Here is an 18,413-nt window from a genome sequence, read left to right as displayed (position 1 = left end):
AGGAGCGCTTTGGAAATAGTAAAGTAAAACTGATAATCATAAATTCACTATTTTGTGTTTACTGGGACTTTTTCCAATGTTTTCAAGCAATAAAACATTTACTTTCCAGATAATTGTAAATTTAATTCTCAGCTGACCCTAGACGTACACAGTACTGTGCTATATTAAAAACTCTGTTATTGTATTGTATTATTAATAAACATAATTCAGGTTGCTGAACTTTGTTTTCTGACCATGGCTGAACAGAAACTCCTCGAGGAGATTGAGAAGAACAAAGACAAGGTGGATGAGTGTCAGAGATACGCTAAAGCCTATATTGATGCAGTAAAGGTAAGCATGTATGGATATCTGAGCCATTTTTATACAGAAATGCACAGATAAACAGTATATTAGGGCTTTGGCAGCATCCTTTACCATGTTTCCTTACAGGATTATGAACTTCAGCTGGTCACATATAAAGCCCTGGTGGAGCCCATCGCCTCACCTCTGAAGAAAACCAAAATGGAGTCTGCTTCAGACAACATTATCCAAGAGGTATTTTCTACGCTTAAATAGCAACAATGTGTTTTTAAAACTTTTGGTTATCTGTAATTATGAGTGGTTCATTACTTGTGTTTGTCATATATCATTGCAATATATATATATATATATATATATATATATATATATATATATATATATATATATATATATATATATATATTGCTGCTGTCGGAACGCTCATATCTCCAAAAAATTATAACTTTACAGGAAAAGCAAAAAACATACTTTACATTTAATGTCAATGGAACCAGAATTTTTTCCAAGTCATTTTGGGTCGTTTCTTTTGGTCCATTCATCATAAAATTCACCCACAATGTAAAGGACAACAGGCATTTTCAAATTCTGTCAAAAACCCCAAAAACGACAAAAATTAAGATACCAGGTTTTGCTCTGACAGCAGCGATATATTTATATATTATGTGAAAATAGTGGTTAATCTGAAAAATGTGTTCTTTTGGGAATATTTTGTGTTATACTGCCTTGGATGAACCACAACACTGTGAATAGATTCACACATTTAAAGCCACAATTCAGTTCCTATCACCACAATTCTTTGTTTTTCTAGAACGGAGAATCTTAACCATTTAATTATTCAGAAGTTTTGAAAAACGTTTTTCATTCGATGTTTACTTTAAACTTGTATTAAATGAGTTATGTACTATCTTGCAGTATGTCACTCTCAGAACTCGCTACAGTGAGCTGATGACCCTGACAAGCCAGTATATAAAATTCATCCTGGATACCCAGCGGCGCTTAGAGGATGAGGAGGTAAGCGTTGAAAGTGTGACGGTTTAGCGGGACTCGACTGTGCCACGAACCGAAAACTTCATAGCATGTATCTAAAACAGTTGAATGTATGGAGAGCAGATTTTGTCTTAGTCGAATGTGAATTACATGAGACACAACTTCAGTTGGATTCTGAATTAACAGTAGACTGAGTGTTTTGACTGATCATGAGAAGACACTTGTCATACTGGACACTTGTTAGATGGACAAGGTGCTCACCTAGGTCTTGAGTAACGCTTAATGCTAGTGGTGCAGCACATCCCATTTCCCCAACAGTTTCTGTCTCTCATTATCTGTGTAGAACTGACTGTGCGGGGGGTGAAGTTTCTGTATCTCTGTCACAAGAAGAAACTCGAGTTATTGTAGAAATCCCTCAGCCTGAAGCAAACTCAGAACACCATCAGTCAAAAACAGCATGCACTTTTACACCAGCACACCATTTAACACTGAATGGTGTCCTTTCTTTCTGTGAATTTTCTTTCTTGAGCAAATATAGCACCCCTGTAAAGTGAAATAACCTTCTTTTTCTCATTCTTTGCTGCTTGGGCTCTTGATTTGTCAGTCAGAGGATGCTTCAGGCTGACTGCCACCCTTTCTCTATTACTCTCCTTTATTTTTTCTGAGAAGCACAATTTTGGTTTTACCCCCTTTTCCTTTCTAACTTGCATTTCTGTTTGTTTGCTTCTCTATACTGCTTGCCAGTGCTTTATCATGATGAATGTTTATCATGTTTGGGCGCTAATGAGGTAAATTTTCCACCACAATGCATTCTCATCATATTTTAATGCCTGTTTGTACCACTAAGTTGATGTGGCAAATTCTTAAAGTGATCTAGTTATATTTGTGATTTTTCGTAAAAGCCCCATTGATGTTGTCATATTGTTTACACAATATCAACGAAACTGCTACGTGATTCTGCGATCCAGATAAAGTCATTTACCACAATGACATTCATCAGATGCATTTTTTTAAAACACTCTCCATGCGTTCTGCATTTTGCCCTGACACCAGTTCAATTCCCATGCTTTATTTGCTGCATCACTAGACTATTTTAATCCCTTGGCTTGGCAATGGCATAAAATTGGATTTTTTAAAACATATATTTGCATTTCTGCTACACATATGGGAGAGCAGGGCACAACCTAACGCATTTTAGCTTTTGTGAAATAATTTTAAAAATATTTGAGCAACATTTAAAGTTGTTTTATACAAGTAACCTGAACATCTCTGCTACAGATTTAACTGAAAGTGGCAGTGACAACTTATACTATAGGCGGGGTCAATTGTAACTGAGAGGCTAGTTGTAACAGTCAAATCTAAACAGTTTAAATATATACACATATACACAGTATACACATTACTATACACCAGTGTTGCACCATTCCAATAAACAGTTTCTGTGCAGTAATATTAGTTATGAAATAAAAGCTGTGATATGTACAGTTGTACACTTTTCCATATGTGCAATATGTGAGTCTGAGGTAGATAAATGAGATGTGGGGTACACATGGGATAGAATATTGATGTATAGATATTCTAGATTACAAGATTTGGATAGAAGATGTACAAGATGTCAATCTATGTGTGCAGGTATAGGTTGGCTAGATAGAAGTTACAGTAAGATCAGAGTGAGTCTGTTTAAAGTGTGGATGCGGTGTGAATTGTCTATGGAGATCATCATGATGTCATGAGTCACTAAAATGTTTGGTAAAACACAACTAATTCAATACAGTTCTATATTGTTTCCAACCTTAATACATAAAAATATCCTCAAAAAAATGATTAATGAAAAAATGAACTTTGAACAGCAAATATCAGCCCAAAATACCTTATTACAAGATTTAAAACAGTCAAAGTTAAGTCAATTTAGTGTATATATATATATATATATATATATATATATATATATATATATATATATATATATATATAATATACTAAATTGACTGTTTTAACTTTATATTAGGTTAATTGTAACAAACCCTGCCAAATGGAGGCTGTATTTTAGCCTGGTTAGCTTTCAGTGTGAGTTATTTACATGCCTCAAACTGCTTTATTACAGAAACCTAGAAATAAAATAAATGTACAGGAGTGAATTCTATGATTTACACCCACAAAAACAGAAACGCTTCTGATAAAAAAGTTACTTTTAAACCAGTCTTCAGGGTGAATCCAGAGAAATATCTGTCCGACACTTGTGAGGATTCTCAGTTAGCATTGTTATGGGAAAGAGATGATGAGTAGAAGCATGTTCTTCTAAAACTTGTCTAACTACACAAAATATCTGCATTTTACCCCATGTTAGTTTGTGCTCCGGTCTCTCGTACTTATGCTTGGCTTTTTTCCTTTTCCACTGTGACTTTTCCAACTGGAAATAAATTCATGCTGAATCATAAGTTTAACAATGAAATGAAGACGAAAATGATTCTTACCTTTACCTGCACTCACACGTACATATAATATAACATAGTCAATGTTCAGAGTTTGAGAGACTAGAATGGTAAATTTATGAATCATTTTAAGTTTTCTTAGTAGTTATTTTTAAGCCATCCTGTGAAGTAGTACATCAATAGCATGATGCCATTCAGTATTCCAAGTGTTTTATTGTGATGTGAAGTGATTGTGTCTCATTCTGTGTGCCATACATTAAGTAGATTTCAATTGTAACCTCGTAACACCGTAACTCCCTAGAAAGTAGTCAAAATAACTTTTAATAACTCATGTATTTACACTTGTGTACCTACATGTGTCTGTATGTATAATCTAAACACATAACATCTAACCTTAAATGCTTAATCCTGTCTTATATTTTCCTCACTATTGCCCCCACTAATACAGAAAGCTACAGAAAAGCTTAAGGAAGAAGAGCGGAAAAAGATGGCCGAGATGCAGGCCGAGTTAGAAAAACAAAGACAGTTAGCAGAATCTCACGCCAAGGCCATCGCCAAAGCAGAGCAAGAGGCTGAGGAGCTGAAGCTGAAGATGAAAGAGGAAGTCAGCAGAAGACAAGTTGTTGCAGTCGATGCCGAAAAACAGAAACAGAACATTCAGCAGGAGCTACAAGAACTCAGGAACCTCTCAGAGCAGGAGATCAAGTCTAAAAGCCAGCAGGTAGAAGAGGCCCTGCATAGCCGAATCAAGATTGAAGAAGAGATCCGCATAATCCGACTCCAGCTGGAGACAACAGTGAAACAGAAAACGACGGCGGAAGCTGAACTTAAGCAGCTTAAGGATAAAGCAGCAGAGGCTGACAGGCTCAGAAAAGCTGCCCAAGAAGAAGCAGAGAAGCTTCAGAAGCAAGTAAATGAAGAGACTCAGAAAAAGCGCAAAGCAGAGGAGGAGCTGAAGCTAAAATCTGAGGCAGAGAAGGAGGCTGCAAAGCAGAAGCAAAAGGCGCTCGAAGATCTGGAGAAGTTCAAGCAGCAAGCTGAGGAGGCAGAGAGGCGCATGAAGCAAGCTGAACTGGAAAAGGAAAGGCAGATCCAAGTTGCAGAGGAGGTGGCACAGAAGACTGCTGCCACAGAGCTGCAGAGCAAACGGCTTTCGTTTGTCGAGAAAACGACAAAATTGGAAGAGTCACTGAAACAAGAGCAAGGCACTGTCATTCAGCTTCAAGAGGAGGCAGACCGGCTTAAGAAGCAGCAAGCCGAAGCAGATAAGGCAAGAGAAGAGGCTGAGAAGGAGCTGGAGATATGGAGACAGAAAGCTAACGAAGCTCTACGACTCAGGCTCCAGGCTGAGGAGGAGGCCCATAAGAAGAGTGCTGCTCAGGAGGAGGCAGAGAAACAGAAAGAAGAAGCAAAACGAGAGGCGAAGAGGAGGGCCAAAGCTGAAGAGCTTGCCCTAAAGCAGAAGGAGACTGCAGAGAAGGAGCTCGAAAAGCAAAGGAAAGGTGCTGAAGAAACTGCTCAACAAAAGCTCCTAGCAGAACAGGAGCTTATCCGTTTGAGATCAGATTTTGATCATGCTGAGCAGCAAAGAGCTCTGCTCGATGATGAACTGCAGCGCCTCAAAAACGAAGTGAACACAGCCGTGAATCAGAAAAAACAACTAGAGGAAGAGCTTTCTAAGGTAAGACAGGAGATGGAAGTCCTCATCCAATTGAAATCCAAAGCTGAGAAAGAGACCATGTCAAATACCGAGAAGAGCAAACAGCTTCTTGAATCTGAGGCAGCCAAGATGAGAGAACTTGCCGAGGAGGCAGCCAAACTGAGGGCAGTTGCTGAAGAAGCGAAGAAGCAAAGGAAGGTTGCAGAGGACGAAGCAGCCCACCAGAGAGCAGAGGCTGAGAAGATCCTTAAAGAAAAGCTGGCTGCCATCAATGAAGCGACTCGTTTGAAGACTGAGGCTGAGATTGCTTTGAAAGAGAAGGAGGCTGAAAACGAGCGTCTTAAGAGAAAAGCTGAGGAAGAAGCCTACCAAAGGAAGACGCTTGAAGATCAAGCAGCCCAGCATAAGCAAGATATTGAGGTAAAGATCAGCCAGTTAAAGAAGTCTTCTGATGATGAATTAGACCGGCAGAAGAAAATTGTTGAAGAAACACTGAAGCAGAGGAAAGTGGTCGAAGAGGAGATTCACATACTGAAGATCAACTTTGAAAAGGCCTCAACAGGAAAGCGAGACCTCGAACTTGAGCTGAACAAGCTAAAGAGCATCGCTGATGAGACTCAGAAAAGTAAAGTACAAGCCGAAGAGGAGGCGGAGAAGTTTAGAAAGCTGGCGCTAGAGGAAGAGAAGAAGAGGAAGGAGGCAGAGGAAAAAGTGAAGAAGATTGCAGCTGCAGAAGAGGAGGCGGCAAGACAGTGCCAGGCTGCTCAAGAAGAAGCTGAGCGTCTTCGAAAGAAAGCTGAAGAGGCCAAAAAGCAAAAAGAGCATGCTGACAAGGAAGCTGAGAAACAGATTATTTTGGCTCAAGAAGCTGCACAAAAGTGTTTTGCAGCTGAGCAGAAAGCTCAGGATGTCTTTGTCCAACAGAAAGAGGACAGCCTTGCTCAAACTAAGCTAAAACAAGAGTTTGAGAAGGCAAAGAAATTGGCTGAAGATGCAGAAAAGGCCAAAGAGAAAGCTGAGAAAGAGGCTGCTTTGCTTCGACAGAAGGCAGATGAGGCCGAGCGTCAGAAACAAGCAGCCGAAGCAGAAGCGGCTAAACAGGCCAAAGCCCAAGAAGATGCTGAAAAACTGAGGAAAGAAGCTGAGAAAGAAGCTTCCAAACGTGCTAAAGCAGAAGGAGCAGCATTGAAACAGAAGGAACAGGCTGATGCAGAGATGGCCAAGCACAAAGAGCTTGCTGAGACAACCTTGAAGCAGAAATCTATGGTGGAGGAAGAGTTAGCAAAGGTAAAACTACAACTTGAAAACACAGACAAGCAGAAATCTGTTTTGGATGATGAACTGAAACGACTGAAGGATGAGGTCGCTGATGCTGTCAAGCAGAAAGCTCAGGTGGAAGATGAGCTCTCTAAAGTAAAGATCCAGATGGAGGAACTGCTCAAACTGAAGGTTAAAATTGAGAAGGAAAACCAGCAACTCATGAACAAAGATAAGGAGAACACAAAGAAATTGCTTGAGGAAGAGGCTGAGAACATGAAGAAGCTGGCTGAAGAGGCTGCACGGCTCAGTGCTGATGCCCAGGAAGCTGCTAGACTAAGACAGGTTGCAGAGTCCGACCTTGCCCAACAGAGAGAGCTGGCTGAAAAGATGCTCAAAGAGAAGATGCTAGCCATTCAGGAAGCATCGAAACTGAAGGCTGAGGCTGAAAAGCTCCAGAAACAGAAAGACCAAGCTCAAGAAGAGGCCCAAAAACTGCTGGAGGCTAAAAAGGAGATGCAACAGCGTTTAGACCAAGAGACGGAAGGCTTCCAGAAATCCTTAGAGGCAGAACGTAAGCGGCAGCAAGAAGCAACCGCTGAGGCAGAGAAGCTGAGGCTCAAAGTAACAGAGCTAAGCAAAGCGCAGTCGAAAGCAGAGGAAGAAGCTAAAAATTTCAGGAAACAAGCAGAAGAAATCAGAGCCCGTTTGCTCGAGACTGAAAAACAAACCTCAGAAAAAGTCACTGTTGTTGAGAAGCTGGAAGTGGAGAGGCTGCAAAGCACCAAAGAGGCAGATGACTTGCGCAATGCAATTGCAGCACTTGAACAAGAAAAGGAGAAACTGAAAAAGGAGTCACTGGATTTACAAAATAAAGCAAAAGAGGTATTGTCATGTAGTAAAACTGAAATACTAATTTCCCTGAAAATAACCACAACCCCTTTCAGTAACACTGAACCTTTTCAAAGCTGATGTGGTTATCTTCTTGTTTGTGCCAATTGCTGATCATCAGTAACATGGACAGCAATTTTCATGAACAAAGTTCTTCCAAATTTAAATAAGTTTACTCAAGTGATCATATCCAAAGAACAGATTTTCCTTACCAAAAAACAACCATATTCTCTCATATTTGTCTAACTTTGTATTCAGTTGTTCCATTACTGTAAGTAAATTGCACGCAGTGTATTGCTTAAGCTATATTTTATTCCTATTATTTTTTCTATTTGATTATCATGTTTGTTTCCACATTCATGAAATTAACAATTTATTTCTGTTTCACCATAGATGGCCAGTGCGCAACAGGAGCAAATTCTAAAAGAAAAGACAGTCCTTCAGCAGACTTTCCTTATAGAGAAAGAAACCCTGCTGAAACAGGAGAAGACCATCGAGGCTGAGAAAAAGAAGCTGGAAAAACAATTGGATGATGAGATGAAGAAAGCCAAAGCACTTAAAGATGAACAAGAGCATCAGAGGAAACAGATGGAGGAGGAGAAAAAGAAACTTCAGGCTATCCTGGATGCTGCAGTCAAAAAGCAGAAGGATGCTGAGGAAGAGATGCTTAACAAGCAAAAAGAGATGGAAGAGCTAGAAAAGAAAAAACAAGATCAAGAGAAACTCATGGGTGAGGAAAACAAGAAGTTACGAGAGAAGCTCCAGCAGCTGAAGGGCACCCAGAAACCTGCATGCCAAACAAAGGAAATTGAGATCCAAACTGACAAAGTACCTGAAGATGAATTAGTTACAGCAACAGTGCAAGAAACAACAAAGAAAGCTATCAATGGTTCTGCAGACGTTGATGGAGTAAAGGCAAATGGAGACTCACCACTGGCATTTGATGGAATCAGAGACAAGGTGCCTGCAAGCAGGCTTAATGAAGTTGGTGTGCTGAACAAAAAAGAATTTGATAAACTTAAAAAAGGCAAGACAACTGTGCAAGAGCTCAGTAAATTGGACAAAGTCAAGAGGTGTCTGAAAGGCAATGATTGCATTGGTGGTGTAATAGTGGAACCCAACCAAAAAATGAGCATCTATCAGGCTTTGAAGGAGAATACAATTTCACCTAGCACAGCTTTGAGTCTTCTTGAAGCTCAGGCTGCATCTGGATGTATTATTGATCCCGTTAAGAACAGAAGGCTCTCTGTCAATGAGGCTGTAAAGGAATCCATTATTGGGCCTGAACTGCACACTTCATTGCTCTCTGCTGAAAGGGCTGCGACTGGTTTCAAAGATCCTTTCACTGGACAAAAGATCTCACTATTTGAAGCCATGAAAAAGGGTTTGGTTACCGAGGACCAAGCTGTTAAATTTCTTGATGTTCAAATTGCAACTGGTGGCATAATCGATCCAGTAAACAGCCACCGTGTGCCAGTCCAAACAGCATGTAAACAAGGTCAGTTGGATGAGGAGCTGAACAAGGTTTTGTCCAGTCCACCAGATGAAAGAAAAGCATTTAGTGATCCCAACACCCAAGAAAGCCTCACTTATCATCAGCTACTAGCCAGATGCAAACCAGATCCTGATACAGGCCTCCCACTCCTTCCTGTCACAGAGGCAGCATCAGTTACGGAAAGGACTTACACAAATGAGGAAACTAGAGATGTGTTCAGTAAAACAAATGTATCCGTGCCATTTGGAAGATTCAAGGGCAAGATAGTGACCATCTGGGAAGTGATCAATTCTGAGTACTTTACGGAAGATCAGAGGAAAGATCTTATTCGTCAGTATAGATCAGGCAAAATTACCGTAGAAAAAATCATAAAGATTGTGATTACTGTTGTGGAGGATAAAGAAAAAACGAAAGAACCTGCCTTTGATGGTTTGAGATCATCTGTGCCTGCGTCTGAGCTCCTGGACTCAAAGATCATTAATAAAGATTTATTCAATGAGTTGCATAATGGCAAAACTTCTGTAAAAGAAGTGTCTGAGATGGAACCTGTCAAAAAAGCCCTCAAGGGAACAAACAGTATTGCTGGAGTGTTCATTGAGTCAACTAAGGAGAAGGTGCCAATCTATGAAGCCCTGAAGAAGAACTTGCTTGGAGAAGAGACTGCACTACAACTCTTAGAAGCCCAGGCTGGAACAGGCTTCATAATTGATCCAGTAAAAAACCAAAAGCTCACGGTTGACGATGCTGTTAAATCTGGGATTGTTGGCCCAGAGCTGCATGAAAAGTTGTTGTCTGCCGAAAGAGCAGTTTGTGGGTACAAGGATCCATATACTGGAATGACTGTGTCCTTGTTTGAGGCAATGCAAAAAGACCTCATTAACAAAGATCAGGGTATGCGGCTACTGGAGGCCCAACTTGAGACTGGAGGAATCATCGACCCAGTGAAAAGTTATCGCATTCCTAAGGATATTGCCTACAAACGTGGGTATTTCAGTGAGGAAGTCAACAAGAGCTTAAGCAGTCCATCTGACACTACCAAAGTGTTCTTTGACCCAAACTCAAGGGAGAATGTTTCCTATGCACAGCTGAAGAAACAATGCATCACTGACAAAGAAACAGGCCTCTCATTGCTTCCACTCTCAGAAAAAGCTGTTAAGTCCACAGAATCAGATCTGGTCTTAGATGTTCAAACCAAAGAAGCTTTAAACAAGTCAACACTGGAGTTAAACAGTGGACCCTTTAAAGGAAGAAAGGTCACTATCTGGGAGATTATCAATTCTGAATATCTAACAGAAGAACAGAGGATTGACATAATACGCCAGTACAGATCAGGAAAGGTTACAATTGAAAAGATAATAAAGATTGTGATAACACTGGTTGAAGAAAAGCAGATAAAAATTCAGCAAGATACCTTTAGCGGTCTTAGAGAACCTGTTACTGCTACCTCCCTGTTTGAATCCAAAATCATTGACAAAGCCACTTACGATCAGCTCCAACAAGGTAAAAAGAAGCCGACGGAGATCAGTGAAATTGATTCAGTCAAGAACTACTTGAGAGGATCTGAAACCATTGCGGGAGCATTTGACGAGAAATCTAAAGAAAAGCTCAGCATTTATCAGGCAATGAAACAGAAATTACTAACGCCAAGTACAGGCCTTGCCTTGTTGGAGGCCCAGGCGGCAACTGGGTTTATTGTTGATCCAATCAGGAATCAGAGCTTTACTGTGGACGATGCTGTAAAAGCTGGCATTGTTGGACCTGAGCTTCACGAAAAACTGCTGTCTGCGGAGAAGGCTGTAACAGGTTATAAAGATCCGTACACTGGTAACAAGATTTCCCTTTTCCAAGCAATGCAAAAAGAGCTTGTTCTTAGGGAACATGCCATACCCCTTCTGGAAGCCCAAGAGGCCACTGGAGGGATAGTTGATCCAGTGAATAGCCATCGTGTTCCCACTGACATAGCCATTCAGCGAGGTTACTTAAACAAGCAGTTGGCTAAGTCCTTCAAAGATCCTTCAGAGGATGTCAAAGGTTTCACTGATCCTAACAAAGATGAGATTGTCACTTACAAACAGCTGATAGACAGATGCATGAAAGATCCTGAATCTGGTGTTTTTCTCTTACCACTTTCTAAGCCTGAGATTCCAAAAGAAGCTGAGAAGTCATATGTTTACACTGAAGAGCAAGCACAAACAGACTTGGCTAACACACAAATTGATATACCACACAAAAGTTTTGCAGGAAAGCAGACGAGTTTATGGGACGTCATGGCATCAGACTTGCTTCCAGAAGATGATAAGCAAAGACTTCTTCAACAGTTCCGGTCAGGAAAAATCACAAAAGAGAGAATGATCATCATTGTCATTGAAATCATTGAGCAAAGAGAAATTATTAAAACCGAGCAGAGTATGCTGTGTGATGTAATTCGACGCAGGGTTACAATTGAAGAACTATACAGCTCTCGCATAATAGACCTTGAAACTTACAATCTGCTGAAACAAGGCAAGAAAACCATCCGGGAGGTTATGGAGATGACAACAGTTAAGCAGTACCTCTTTGGCACGGGCAGCATTGCTGGAGTGCTCTCAGACAACTTTGCCAAAGTTAGCATTTACAATGCCATGAAAAGAGGCCTTATCAAGCCTGATGATGCCATTGATTTGTTGGAAGCACAAGCAGCAACAGGATTTATGATTGATCCTGTGAAACATGAATTGCTAACAGTTGACGAGGCTGTCCGCAAGGGTCTTGTTGGCCCAGAACTCCATGACAAACTTTTGTCTGCAGAGAGGGCAGTCACAGGGTACAAAGACCCATACAGTGGTAAAGTCATTTCCCTATTTCAAGCCATGAAAAAGGACCTGATTCCTGAAGAGTATGCTTTGAAGCTCCTGGAGGCTCAGATTGCAACTGGTGGCCTAATGGATCCCGAGTACAGTTTCCACCTCCCAGCTGATGTTGCATTGCAACGTGGATATATCAACAAAGAAACGAGTGAGAGGCTATCTGACCCTAGTGGAGACATGAAAGGATTTGTTGATCCAACGACAGATGAAAAGCTGTCGTACGCTCAACTTCTCAAGCGATGCAAAGTTGACAAAGAAAGTGGCCTGCATTTACTCTCTCTTGCAGACAAAAGACTGATGTTCGGAGGTTTAAGAAAGCAAATTACCATAGATGAACTGCTGCGCTCTCAGATTATTGATCAGAAGACTTACACAGAGCTTATCGAAGGCATCGTCTCAGTGGAAGACATCAGCAAAGACTTGAAGAAATACCTTGAGGGCACAAGCTGTATTGCTGGCGTGTATGTAGAGGCTTCTAAAGATCGGCTGTCCATTTACCAAGCCATGAAGAAGAACATGATCAGACCTGGCACTGCCTTTGAATTGCTTGAGGCTCAAGCAGCCACTGGATATGTGATTGATCCAATCAAGAATTTGAAACTGACTGTCAATGAAGCTGTAAAAATGGGAGTGGTTGGCTCAGAGTTTAAAGACAAGCTTCTCTCTGCTGAACGAGCTGTGACGGGTTACAAAGAGCCATACTCTGGTAAGATCATTTCCCTATTCCAGGCCATGAAGAAGGGTCTGATCCTCAAAGACCATGGTATTCGTCTTCTGGAGGCTCAGATAGCCACTGGTGGAATAATTGATCCTGAGGGAAGTTATCGGCTTCCAGTAGAACAAGCGTACAAGCGCGGCCTCTTTGATGAGGAGATGAACAGTATTCTCACTGACCCCTCCGATGACACTAAAGGTTTCTTTGATCCAAACACCGAGGAGAATCTGACTTACCTTCAACTGATGGAGCGATGCATGATTGACCCTGAAACTGGACTTGCTCTCCTAACGCTGAAAGAGAAAAAGCGTGAACGAAAGACATCTTCCAAGTCATCAGTGCGCAAGCGCAGAGTAGTGATTGTAGACCCAGAAACGGGTAAAGAAATGTCTGTTTATGAAGCATACCGCAAAGGACTCATCGATCATCAGACATATCTAGAGCTTGCAGAGCAAGAATGTGAATGGGAGGAAATTACCATCTCATCATCGGATGGTGTCGTCAAGTCTATGATCACTGACAGGAGGTCTGGACGTCAGTATGACATTGATGATGCCATCACTAAAGGTCTCATAGACCAGTCCGCTTTAGACCAGTACCGTGCAGGCACTCTGTCTATCACTGAATTTGCAGACATGTTGTCAGGGAACATGAGTGGATTCAGATCACGTTCATCTTCCTTTGGGTCCACCTCATCATTTCCTATGAGCCCAGCTCCAGCCATCAGGACCCCAGCAACAACCTGGAGTGACCCAACAGAGGAAACTGGGCCAGTTGCTGGCATCCTGGACACGGATACTCTGGAGAAGGTGTCAGTCACCGAGGCCATGCATCGGAATCTGGTTGATAATATTACTGGTCAAAGGCTGCTAGAAGCACAGGCATGCACAGGGGGTATCATTGACCCAAATACTGGAGAAAAGTTTACTGTGGCTGATGCCACGAACAAGGGGCTGGTTGACAAGATAATGGTAGACCGCATCAACTTAGCTCAGAAAGCCTACCAGGGATTTGAAGATCCAAGAACCAAAACCAAAATGTCAGCAGCTCAAGCCTTAAAGAAAGGTTGGCTGTACTATGAGGCTGGCCAACGTTTTCTCGAAGTCCAGTATCTAACAGGTGGATTAATTGAACCTGATGTCACAGGCAGAGTATCACTGGATGAGGCTGTAAAGAAGGGCACTCTTGATGCTCGCACTGCGCAGAAACTACGAGATGTCAGTGGATATTCCAAGTATCTCACATGCCCCAAAACAAAGCTGAAGATATCTTACAAAGATGCAATGGAGCGAAGCATGATTGAGGAGGGCTCAGGCTTACGCTTGCTGGAGGCATCATCTCAGTCTAGTAAAGGCCTTTATAGCCCATACAGTATCAGTGGCTCTGGATCAACCTCAGGATCCAGGTCTGGCTCCAGAACTGGTTCCAGGTCTGGCTCTAGACGAGGAAGCTTTGATGCTACAGGCTCTGGTTTTTCCATGAGTTTCTCCTCATCTTCCTATGGCTCCCCAAGCTATGGACGCCGATATGGCTTAGGGGAGCACAGTGGTTTGAATATGGATGAACTAAAGAACGCCTTAACAGCATTAACACCCAGAGGGAACTGTTGGTCTGATGAGATGAGATTGTTCTCACATTCGCAACCACAGTGCTCTTTAGTTGCTTAAACCATTTAAAAAAAGGCGTTTAATTCTGCTCTGCATGTGGTTGCTGTGGGGCCGGGGAAGCATTATTAAATTATACTGGCTTTAATATTTCAATTCATGTTAGACTATATTTTTAATATTTAAATGATTTCTCAAATAATTACATAAGAAATGATGAACTCATGTTTACTTTTTCTGTAATGCCTTTTATGGAAAAAATTGAAAATCCATGATATATTTAGGAATATTTTTTAAACACTGTTACACATTGCAATTATCAGTGTTATGAATTCCTCTGCTCTTGTACTATTTCTTTCTGCCTTAAGCCCGCTTAATATGATATTCAACAATCCTCTTGAGCTTTTTTATTCAAAAATGCTGAGTTAAGAAACATATGCTTTAAGTACGAAGTAAAGCTTATTTTGATTTCTATTTGTGTACAGATCTCTTATGCATCTGAATTGTTTTGATAATATACATGTTGTGACAGTTTGCTAGAATGTTAAAGAGAAGGGCTGGTGACCATCTGCAGAGCAGAATAAGGAATCTTATTAGCGTCAGAGCACATGAAGAAACAATGCTTCAGAAACCCTTTTTTGGCAACACTGCCACAGTTACATGTCAAGCTTTTTGCACTCTCCTTTTCATATGAAATGGAACAACACTTAAGCCATTGGAACTCTGCTGTCTTTCAAGATAAATCAGAATGGATTCATTGAAATCTCTGCCACTGATCCCAGAAAACCTACGGACTCAAAAGCTATAAAAACAAATTCCAGAAGATGGCACTGAACAACCTTCTCAAGACAAGTGAGAGACCCATCCTATCCATACCTAGTCTTCTGTTCCTGTCTCATCTCCCAAATCAAAGTGGACTTCATTTGAGCCTTAACCTTACCTGAGCTCTGCACTCACTATATTGTAAGTGTATTTTTTCATTTTAAATTAATATTCTAACTGATTTCATTATAGTATTTCATATTTCTGAAAGGCTTTATATAAGTGACACTGCAGAGAATGAATTAAGTCAATGGCAACACTTTATATGAACAATTTTATTATTATTCTTTTATCAGACACTGAAGCTCACCAAAGCAACATTTTTTTGTTTGTTTTTTTTTAGTCCAACTCTCTAATGCCTTAAACTTGAAGTTAAATTATCTGGTTAAGTATTGTTTGTTTGTTTAGGAGTAACACTCCCCTGTCAGTTTGCCATTGCTTGATAGCATGATAGCACTGTAGTATACAGTGGCTCCAGAAAGTTTTTGGACGTTTGTGCCATACTTAAAACAGTGTTAAGGTCATTGTGTTAGGAAACCAATGTGAAACCAAGCGGCATTTGCACTGAAATGAAGGCTGTAGGCCGATCCCGATATTTTTCAGTCATATCTGTCGATGCCAGTTCTGATACATAAACAGTTTATAAAAATGTAGAAATTGCGACTAAATCTAATGGGATTAGCATTGTAAAGAATTGTTATACTCATTTTTTCTAGGGCTCTAAATGTTGTAAAATGTCAGTATTTTTAATCTTTTTTTTTTTCAGCGAACGTCTGCCGATACTGTTATGATTCCAATATCGTTGTACATCCCTGGTCCAAATACTTTTTGATAGCATCAGTGCTTATGATGTAATGAGTCACACCATGATGGTCATCACATAGTTTTATGCTACACAGTAAACTACTTTCTATGGTTTCTATTTGTTCTGGCAGACATGTCTTAATATTTCTGACGTACTATCAACAGCTTTCTCTTGCTGAAAAGGAGTGGTGTCCACTTCAGAACTCCATACTAAAACCTCACCACCACTTTCAAACTGCAGAGATGAAGGTACTAATTATTCAGGTGTACATATCGCCTGTTATACTACCATTGATGCCATATTAATGCCAATCTGCCTTTTTAATTATTCATTGTTGCATCTGTTTGTGGTTTGTCCTAGACTATGTCCATATGTTCTACTGCCCACTGGAGAGATCCTATGGAACAGATTGCTCCAATCAAGAGAACCACAAATAGACCCTGTTTGATTGACCAACATACATGTTCTGCTACCTTCATTTGATATTCTTTTTTGCATTGCGAATTCATGTTATTCAATATCTGTTTATATTATGTTTAATATTTTGAAGCCAATTAGGAAAAAAGGCAAAGCCCATAGTTATAATCAGGACAGCTGCTTTTTAGGCCGTATGTTTTAACATGACATTTTGTTCGGGGTGCTTGAACTTTGTGCATTGTTTTGTTGTTGTATCCGTTTTGCCATTTAAGTTTTAAAATCTTCACTGGAAAAAAAATGGGCTTTGTGCTCATGAACATAAATTAGTCAGTAAGATTGTATATTTCAATAAGTGGTGCATTTCTAAAGTAACAAAGAAGGTTGCTTACTATAAACTGCGTCTGTACATGCAAAAGCCTCTTATAATCAATTCAAAAATAAGTAAAGAAACATAGGTTTAACCTTGAAATAATCATGCATAAATAACCACAGTATAGAGTTCTCAACACCATGCATACTGTATCTTTGATACTTTTGATAACCTCCGTACTAGGCCTGCGTTAATTTGTATTATTTTATTTCATGTTTTTGCTGTTTTGCTTGTTCTCCCGATACATTTGCCCCAGTTTCTTCATACAAAAGCAATTATCTTTTCTTTTCTATTTTTAAATACTTGATTGCTGTACTGTAAAATCATACTGCATGTTAATATCAACTGTATTTTCCTACATTGGTATTTTTGCTTTGCATGTTTTTGCTAACATGGTTAAAGGGATGCAATAACAACTGCATTCAGCAAAACCTTTTTGAAGCAGTTTGAGGATATATTTGAACCAAGATTGCCTTGTTGTTTTGGGTAATGAGGCATGATAAAGAAGATTGTATTTATAGGATGGGATTGTATTCTATTGTAAATAAAATATTAAAATATCAACACTTCAGTTCATATTCAGTCTTTCTCTGCGAACATATTTGTAACATGTTACTGTTAACGCTTTCAGAACCATTTGGAAAACACTTTTGTGGTTTACACAGTTCATTTTGAGTAAATACAGTGTGATTTTACTCAAAATGTACTGTGTAAACGAAAAAAGTACAAACACACCGTAGACTGCAGTAGAGTGCATTCAGGGCTTTAAAAACGAATAAAAGAATTTTCAAATCTATCCTAAAAGATACAGGCATTTTAGCAAGGCCCTAAGACTGAAACTTGTGGAACGCCATAAGAAATGTTATAATGTTTTGATGAATGATTTCCCGGTGAAACTGAGAGTCGTCTGTTCATTAAATATGAACCATTCTAAAACTGTACCTTGGTCATTCTACAGAAACGTCCACTTTTCTATCTCTCCATAGGTGTCACTGGTGTTCCGAGTCCTCATTGGTGTTACAAATAAGAAAGGTAACACCAGAGACATTTTAATGAAAAATGCATTTTGCAAAATGGCTGCTACAGAACATGAAACCACATGTTGTCAGTCATGGAAAATCCACTAAAATATGTAATTTAATCCATTTGTACTCTTATTTTTTCACAATTACCTCAGAATAAAGTCGGTCACACCAGTGACTTCAGCTAAAAGCTTCATAGGAAATCATGAGCTAAATGAGAAAATCTCTGATAACTGAAAGACACAGTGGACTCACTAAGTGCTTTTCTTCATAGATCCTCAGAAAACAGGTAAAAGGAAGTCGAGTGATGTCATCAGTGTGACTTTTATTTCAAAATAGATTTTTTGTTAAGTGGTAACACCAGTGACACGACTCCTGGGGACAACAACTTTCAGTATATATTTTATAATATTTATTTGGCATTTGTTTTCTTCATGTCATTTAAATCATACGCTATATTGCCAAAAGTATTCGCTCGTCTGCCTTCACACATATATGAACTTGAGTGACATCCCATTCTTAATCCATAGGGTTTAATATGTTGTCGGCCCACCCTTTGCAGCTATAACAGCTTCCACTCTTCTGGGAAGGCTTTCCACAAGGTTTAGGAGTGTTTATGGGAATTTTTGACCATTCTTCCAGAAGCACATTTGTGAGGTCAGACACTGATGGTGGACGAGAAGCCCCGGCTCACAGTCTCCGCTCTAATTCATCCCAAAGGTGTTCTTTCGGGTTGAGGTCAGTCAAGTTCTTCCACACCAAACTCGCTCATCCATGTCTTTATGGACCT

General features: G+C 40.0%; 1 protein-coding gene across 29 annotated transcripts in view; it reads left to right on the top strand.

The window, feature by feature from the left end:
* pleca (plectin a) overlaps window positions 1–17,167 on the top strand; it is a 215,074-nt gene extending 197,907 nt beyond the window's left edge. For 28 of the 29 annotated variants that reach the window (XM_036567633.1, XM_036567629.1, XM_036567624.1 and 25 more), the window contains 7 exons: window positions 247–330; window positions 430–534; window positions 1,213–1,311; window positions 4,168–7,521; window positions 7,921–15,150; window positions 15,979–16,062; window positions 16,175–17,167. In XM_036567633.1, coding sequence (XP_036423526.1) covers window positions 247–330; window positions 430–534; window positions 1,213–1,311; window positions 4,168–7,521; window positions 7,921–14,250 — 9,972 coding nt within the window. In that variant the 3' untranslated portion in view covers window positions 14,251–15,150; window positions 15,979–16,062; window positions 16,175–17,167. Of the gene's footprint in view, window positions 1–246; window positions 331–429; window positions 535–1,212; window positions 1,312–4,167; window positions 7,522–7,920; window positions 15,151–15,944; window positions 16,063–16,174 lie in introns of all 29 variants that reach the window. The other variant, XM_036567623.1, reaches the window with a different exon arrangement.
* Window positions 17,168–18,413: the final 1,246 nt, after the last annotated feature.

Source organism: Colossoma macropomum, unplaced genomic scaffold (genome assembly GCF_904425465.1).
Source record: "Colossoma macropomum unplaced genomic scaffold, Colossoma_macropomum, whole genome shotgun sequence".
NCBI lineage: Eukaryota > Metazoa > Chordata > Actinopteri > Characiformes > Serrasalmidae > Colossoma > Colossoma macropomum.
Note: the sequence above shows the minus strand (reverse complement) of the source record. Positions and strands in the feature narration are given on the sequence as shown.